At 47.3% G+C, this 8,045-nt stretch overlaps 1 protein-coding gene across 1 annotated transcript in view; it reads left to right on the plus strand.

Annotated features, from left to right (window-relative positions):
- LOC129706312 (serine/threonine-protein kinase 38-like) overlaps positions 1–7,840 on the plus strand; it is a 31,175-nt gene extending 23,335 nt beyond the window's left edge. Inside the window, 5 exon segments of the mRNA XM_055650520.1 lie at positions 1,151–1,268; positions 2,791–2,914; positions 4,221–4,316; positions 5,146–5,237; positions 5,378–7,840. Coding sequence (XP_055506495.1) covers positions 1,151–1,268; positions 2,791–2,914; positions 4,221–4,316; positions 5,146–5,237; positions 5,378–5,505 — 558 coding nt within the window. The 3' untranslated portion in view covers positions 5,506–7,840.
- Positions 7,841–8,045: the final 205 nt, after the last annotated feature.

The raw sequence follows: 8,045 nt of genomic DNA on the forward strand, positions 1-8,045 counted from the left end.
CTGGGTGTGTTTACCAGAGTCGGGAATGTTTAATCATCACCTGTACCAGCAACTGAATAGTGATATTCTAACTCGCTGCAGCCTAATGGCCCCTTATGGATGTATTGCCCCTGTGTGACCCGGGTTGCTTTTCAGGGGAAGTGGGGGGTGTTTTACACTTCAGTGGTCAATGGTTCTTTTATTGTTGCGTGCAGTGAAATTCCTTTCCCCCCCCCACCCCCCCCCCACTGTGTTACTCCAGCTTTTGTGTCTATCTTCAGTAAAATGATTGCCATACATAAATGCAATCCCAGATTAAGTACACAATGCATAGAAACATCCCATGGACCATATGCAAGAGACCATGGCACCATTTCTACAGTCCCAGCTACTGCTGGCCATAAAGGCCCATTGCAGCCATCGCCTCCACCTGGATCATCCCACAAAACATCGTCCCACTCCTCGCCCGGTAACCTTCAGCCTTCGTGCCCCAGCCCCCCCGCAGCGGGCCTTGAAGGTGCGGAAGGCAAGGCAAGAACCCCCCCCCCCCCCCCCCCCCCGGTTCTTCTCACCAGCCCTTTGTCCAGCGTCCGCCACCACCGCTGACTACCTCCACCCTCCTCTCTGGTTCCCGGTCCTCGGGGCGGGCAGGAGATGAGTCTCTGATGAGGCTCCCACTCCAGGCGGGTTCCTGGTTCCGTGGTGGGCGAGCTAAGCCGGCTGTCGGAGTGTGCAGCGGCCCGCGGGTAAACTTCGTTACCTGGGTAAAGCTTCTGGCAAGTGTTCTAAACTCGAGCGATATTGTAACCTCCCCACCCCCTCCTGGAATTGCATCTACTCTCTCACCTCCACCTTCATCTGGCTTCACAATTTACAACTATTTAATCCTTTTGTCTCGCATCATTGTTTTTTTTTTCATCTCTGGTCTTAGTACAACTAGCTACCTATCTTCCCCCCCCCCCCCCTCCCCTCACGCATATATCCACCTATAATTCACCAGGCTTTGTCCTGCCCCTCCTCTCTCTGTTTTCTTTCCCCACCCCCATCAGTCTGAAGCTGGGTCCTGGCCCGAAACATCACCTATCCATGTTCTCCAGAGCTGCTGTTTAACCCGCTGAGTTAATTAAGCATTTATTGTCCTTTCTTTACTGTCTTTCCTTCCATATTTCAGGCATATTCCACAGTTGGGACCCCTGATTACATTGCTCCAGAGGTGTTCATGCAGAACGGATATAACAAGCTCTGCGATTGGTGGTCCTTGGGGGTCATCATGTACGAAATGCTGATAGGTACGTCCACAGCTAATCCGCTCAGGGTTTGCTATTAGCCAATGGAAATGTCTGACCACCAGCCAATCACCTTCTCTAGACCCACAGCAGGAAGCACCTCTGGTGAATGCACCGGCCATTACAGGAAGATGTGGAGGCTTTGGAGAGGGTGCAGAGGAGGTTTACCAAAATGGTGCCTGGATCAGAGTGAATTGGCTACTGGGACAGGGTGGCACATTTGGATTGTTTTCTCTGGAACACTGGAAGTTGTGGGGAGACATGACAGGCATAAAAAAACTTTTTTTAAATTTTATTTTATTTTTTTGTTGTTGTTTATTTTAATAGAAGTTAATACAGTACAAAACAATACAGTGGGACCTAATTTTAGGTGCCAACTATGTCATAACGTAATACATTCTATGTACAACCTCTAGTTTTATGTTTTTGAAAAGGAAGTAAGAAAAACAAAAACAAAAAAAATAGAGAGAAGAAAAAGAGGAAAAATAGTTAGTAGAAAATAGAAAAACGTGAAGTGCGTATAAAAGAAAAAGTAGAAAGTAGAAATAGGAGAAAAAGACCCTTAAAAAAGAAATTTTCAAATCTTTGTTCGGAGATGTAAATCTATCCACGACCTGACCTGAAATCAGTAATCTTTACGGTACTGCTGCATCACGTGATTCCAAAAAGTCGATGAAAGGGGACCAACTCCTTAAGAATTGGTCATATTTATCTATTAGTCGGAGTCACATTTCTTCAAGGTGTGCTATGTCCATCATATGCCTAATCCACATTTTAATAGTTGGTATAGCTGTATTTTTCCAAAATTTAACTATGAGAGGCATCGATAGTGTCGACAGTCAGAACCTTATTCTCTGGATAGCTTTAAAGTGAAAGTAGCAAAGTTTAAAGGAGATGTCCGGGTCAACTTTGTTTTACACAGGTTGGTGAATGCCTAGAATACGCTGCCAGGGGTCGTGGTGGGCAGATACGAGAATGCCATTTAAGAGGCTTTTAGTTAGGCACATTGATATGGGGGGGGGGGGGGGGGGGATATGCATCATGTGTAGGCTAATAAGAGTTGCTCTTTGTATATAAAATTAGGAGATGCGCAGGTTAGCTAGACAGCCAGAACCATTTCCCCAGGTTAGACATGTCAAGTATTAGAGGGCATAGCTTCAAGGTGAGAGGGACAACGTTTTCACACAGAGGATGGTGGGTGTCTCGTGGAGGGAGATACGATAGTAGTGTTTAAGAGGATTTTGAATCGAGGATGGGTCGAGCTTCCACAATTCTCATAGTTATAGTGTGGAAACAGATCCTATGGCCCAACTTGCCCACACCAACCAACTTGCCCCATCAACACTGGTCCCACCTGCCTGCGTTTGGCCGTATCCCTGTAAACCCGTCCTATCCATGTCCTATCCATGTACCGTGTACCCATTGTTGATCATGTTTCAGATACAATCCAAAGCGCTGAGTTAGCGGTTTACTTGTGTAGGCTCCGTGAGGGGGCGTTGACCGTGTACTATGCCCACTTTTACAGGCTACCCTCCCTTCTGTTCGGAGAGTCCTCAGGAAACCTACCGCAAAGTGATGAACTGGAAGGAGACCCTGACCTTCCCACCAGAAGTTCCCGTCTCCGAGAAAGCGAGGGGTCTGATTCTCAGGTAGCTCCTCTGCACCATTCCGTGAACACACATGCAGGCTTGCACAGTCTCGAGTGTTTATTGTCATACGCAGCGGTACGGTGAGGTACAATTTAGTTTAGAGATAAGGGCCTGTCCCACTTGGCCGCCATTTGTGCGACATTTACGCGACCTGGTAGCGTGTGAGTAGATTGTGGGTAGCGCAGGGACGGGCGCATGGAGCGGCGTGGAGGAGTGTGGAGGTGCACGCGGTATCGCGCAGCGCTCCAGGATTTCGTTCCGCACTAAATCTTTGCGCGCCACCAGCCTGTCGCATAAATAACGGCCATGTGGGACACTCTGGCACGGCGCAACGTCTCACCTCCAACAGCGGCAAAAGCAGGCAAGCGATCGCCGAACTCGCCTCGGGCTCACGGCCGTTGTGGACCCGGATCCGCCCCCACTCCTACTCCCAGAGCGGGGCCAAGACGGTTGGAGATAGACACAAAATGCTGGAGTAACTCAGCTGAACCAGCAGCATCTCTGGAGAGAAGCAATGGGTGACGTTTCGGGTCGACACACTTCTTCAGACTAAAATCTACATTAGCTTTCAAACCTGGACGTCTTTGGAGTGTGGGAGGAAACGGGAGCTCCCGTAGAAAATCCATGCAGGTCACGGGATAACGTACAAACTCCAGATAGACAGCACCCGCAGTCAGGATTGAACCTAGGACTCTGACGCTGCAAGGCTGCACCGCTATACCAATCGTGCAGACGCAACGGAAATATTGCTTGCAGCAGCATCACAGTCACATTGGGTAATTTTAAAATGGAAATTCTAGTAAGGATGTTAAAGGTCACTGGCAGGAGAATGGGGTTGAGAGGGAAATATACATCAGCCATGATTGAAGGCGGAGTAGACTCGATGGGCCGAATGTCCTAATCCTACTCCTATGAATTCTGACCTTACGAGACTCGGCCAAACACAACAGAAAGTAACCAGTCAGAACATTTTCCCCACGGTGGAAATGTCCAACAACAGAGGGCATAGCTATAAGGTGAGAGGCAAAGTTTAAAGGAGATGGGCGGGGCAGGTTATTCACACAGAGTAGTGGGTACCTGGAATGGGCTGCTAGGGGTGGTGGTGGAGATACTGTAGATTTGATAGAGGCATTGAAGAGGCTTTTCGAAAGGCACATGGATATTCAGGGAATGGAAGAAAATGGATCACATGCAGGAACAGGAGATTAGTTTATCTTAGCATCACGTTAATTGCGGACATTGTGTGTCGAAGGGCCTGTTCCTGTGCTGTACTGTTCTATGTTCTTGTCTAATTGCCTGTTGCCAGATTTTGTTGCGGGGCTGGTGAGAGGATTGGTGCCGGTGGCGTGGAGGAGATTAAAAACCACGCGTTCTTCGAAGGAATAGACTGGGAACACACCAGGTAACGTGACGATCGGGAAAGCAGTGAGAGGGAGAGGTGTGGTTGATGGTGGGTTTGGGGGCGGGACGTGGAATTGGGACGTGGGCGGATGTACCATTCTCCCAGGAGAGGGGAGGATATGTTCAAGGAATGATTCCCGGACTAAATAGCAAAGAGATTACACCAGCTACTGGTTTATTATTGGTATGGGATTACTGATTTATCATTTTCACGTGTATGGAGATACCGTGATAAACGTTTGTCTGATCACACAAGTCAAATTACACGATACGTCGAGTCATAAAGCGTGAAACAGGCCCTTCAGCCCAACTTGCCCACACCATCTACACGGCCCACCTGCCTGCATTTGGCCCTTTAAACCTGTGCCATCCATGTACCTGTCTAAATGTTTGTTAAACGTTGCAATAATAACTGCCTCAACTACCTCGTCCAGCAGCTCGTTCCATCCATCCTCCACCCCTTGTGTGAAAAAGCTACCCCTTAGGTTCCTATTAAATCTTTCCCCCCTCACCTTAAACCTATGTCCTCTGGTTCTCAATTCCACTACTCTAAGCAAGAGACTCTGTGCGACTACCCGATCTATTTCTCTCATATGATTTTGCACACCTCTATAAGATCACCCTTCATGCTCCTGCACTCCAACGAATAGAGTCCTTCCCTGCTCAACCTTCCCTTATAGCCCAGGCCCTTGAGTCCTGGCAACATCCTCGTAAATCTTCTATTTACTATTTCCACATGAGTGCAATCAAACCGTACACAAGTACAACGGGTAGTGCAAAGAGGGTCTGTTTGTGTGGAACATTAATGTTTGTGTATTTCCGTACGGCAGGGAGCGCCCAGCAGCGATTCCAATCGAAATCAGAAGTATCGACGACACTTCCAATTTTGATGAGTTTCCCGATTCTGACATCCTGCAGCCAGGTATGAGAGACTTGGTCAGACTTGTAGTAAATTGGCAACTTGGGTATTTGATTTGGACAGCCTGGCATCAAAATTTAGTTTAGTTTAGAGAAGTGACCGCGAGCAAACCTGTGGCCCTGACGCTTTGCCTTTAATTCCAGTGCCGAATGAGGCGGAGTGCGATTACAAGTCGAAGGATTGGGTCTTCATCAACTATACGTACAAGAGGTTCGAGGGTCTGACGGCTCGGGGAACCATCCCGTCTTACATGAAGTCGGAGAAGCTTTGAGGTGGATTTCCCAGGCACCTGCTGCTCATCCTCCTGAGGAGTTAACCCTTCACATCCAGAATGTCCAAGTCAATGAAAATTTCCCTGGATTAGAAGCTCCTGCCCCTTCAGAATAATTTCACCTGGTCTGGCCCAGCCGATGCCACAATCTCCTCCTGTGTTCCCCACTGCTGTAACGGTGCTTGGGAAAAGAGCAGCAGAAACCGGACATGCAAGGTTTTTAAAAGTCCTACGTATGTCTGAGCTGGGGGCCCACTGGTAAAGCGATCTAGTTATGCCATGCACTGTAACTGAACGAGGCAGCATTGTTGACTGCAGAGAGACAACTCCGAAACGAGCGGTGGAAGGACAAGAGGTAGAGGCCGGGAGCCCATTGAAGGACAGGAGGAGATTGGGCCTCAGGTAGGCACCTCATGGTGGGTTGAGTCCGGGTCACAATCTCCCACTGGGACTCGAACCCCACTCCACAGACTCGAGGACAATGCAGTGCTATAACGAGGGAGTGCCGCACTGTCGGAGCCTCCAGGTGGAACATTAAACCAAATGTCTAATGTCTCGGTGGATGTACAAAGTCCTGTGGGATTACACAAAGACGAGCAAGGCGGGCCATGGTGCACTGGGGATGAGCAAAGTCACTGATAAACACTGATCGTTAACAACTTCAGCAATCGATGGGACATGTTGGTCAGTGTGGGCAAGTTGGGCCGAAGGGCCTGTTTCCACGCCATATGACTCCGACTAACCTGCTGCTTGCAGTGTGTTAATTGCCACATGTGAATGTCTCCCTAAAACCTACAATGTTAGCTGTACTTTACTATAGTCAAGAGGGTTTAATTGTCATATGTACTCACAATGGAATTCGTACTTGCTGCAGCTTTACGGGCACATTAACCTAATAACACATAAATAAATCTACAATAATCAAAAATATAATCACCATAGTACTAGGTCACTATAATAGCGCCAAACCGAAGTCCATAGTGCAACCAAAGACACAGTTTGTAGAAGATCACTGCTGAGGTTAGTGTCGTGCAGTGTTCAAGAACCCGATGGTTGCTGGTAAGAAGCTTTTCTCGAACTTGGAGGTCCCAGTTTTCATGCTCCTGTACTTTCTCCCTCATGGTTGCAGCAAGATGAGAACGTGGCCAGGGTGATGTGGGTCTTTCCAATGGGTGAGTTTGATCTTTTCCAAAGTCGTAAGTTGGTGCTATAGAAATAAGTCTTGTGTATACACTGGGCCCATCCCTACCATTGACAAGTTGTATTAATATTCGAGCTATCTACTGCTGTGCATCAGATGGAGTTATGTTTTTTTGATTAATTGAAAGATACCGGTCCTTCGGTCCAACAAGCCCATGTCGACTATTCATCACCTGTTTACACTAGTTCTGATGGAACCCGGGTCCCTGGCGTTGTGAGGCAGCAGCTCTGCCAGATGCGCGACTGAACCCCACTGTTTAGGATATAGTGGCACAGCGTGTAGAGCTGCCACACAACGCCAGATACCCGGGTTCAATCCTGTCCTCGGGTGCTGTCTGTACAAAGTTTGTTCGTTCTCCCTGTGACTGCTTGTGTTTTCTCCGGGTGCTCTGGTTTCTTCCCACACTCCAAAGACATACAGGTTTGTAAGTTAATTGGCTTCGGTAAAATTGTCTATCCTGTGTAGGGGATAGTGCTCATGTATGGGGTTGACTGCCGGTGTGTCTGAGCTGCCGTGTGTCTCAGTGAGCTGAAGGGCCTGTTTCCGGCTGTATCTCTAAAGTCAGTATGTAGGGCATGGAAGGTGCTGCCATCACCTGAAGAAGGATCTCAACCCCAAACGTCACCTATTCCTCTCCAGAGATGCTGCTTGACCTGCTGAGTTACTCCAGCTATTTTGTGTCTCTCTTCGGTGCTGCTGACCGTGTATTGTTGGCTATTTACTATGCTGCCTCTGGCACTGGTGGGGACTGTGTGATATTTTGTTTTATATTTATAAAAATACCAAAGATCCTTTCTCACCCTGTTCCTGTGGGCAACTTTGTCCTGCGGTCATTTAGAATATTCTGTACTGAAATGTTGTACATTTTGTTTAAAAGTATGATAAAGCAGTTTTATAACTTTTTAGATGTTTTATTTATTTGGCTCATTTCAATGCGTGAAAGACATCCGCGTGCTCGGAGGGACTGTACCGGCACCTCATGTGTGACATGCATGTTTATTAAACATGCTTGGTTAATTAATAATGAATTAGAACATTTATTTGTTTCGACTTGAAGTTCAGTTGTTATATTACAAGTTAAATGTTTGGTATCTAGATGGAAAAAAATTATTGATAAATGTAGCTTGATTTTTACTTGGTTTGTCCTGGTTCCTTATTGTCTACAAAAAAACCTCACACTGGTCACATTCTTTCTTAATCGCACAACGCCTCCTCCGCACACGCCTTTCATTGTCTGATTGATATTTACAGTCAGAACATTGTAAAATGTTGAAGTACGAGCAATTTACTGCAGCTGTAAAAGTTGTGCCAGTTTCCTTCACCACTGCGAGCAGAAGAT

The sequence above is a fragment of the Leucoraja erinacea genome, chromosome 19, assembly GCF_028641065.1.
Source record: "Leucoraja erinacea ecotype New England chromosome 19, Leri_hhj_1, whole genome shotgun sequence".
Taxonomy (NCBI): Eukaryota; Metazoa; Chordata; class Chondrichthyes; order Rajiformes; family Rajidae; genus Leucoraja; species Leucoraja erinaceus.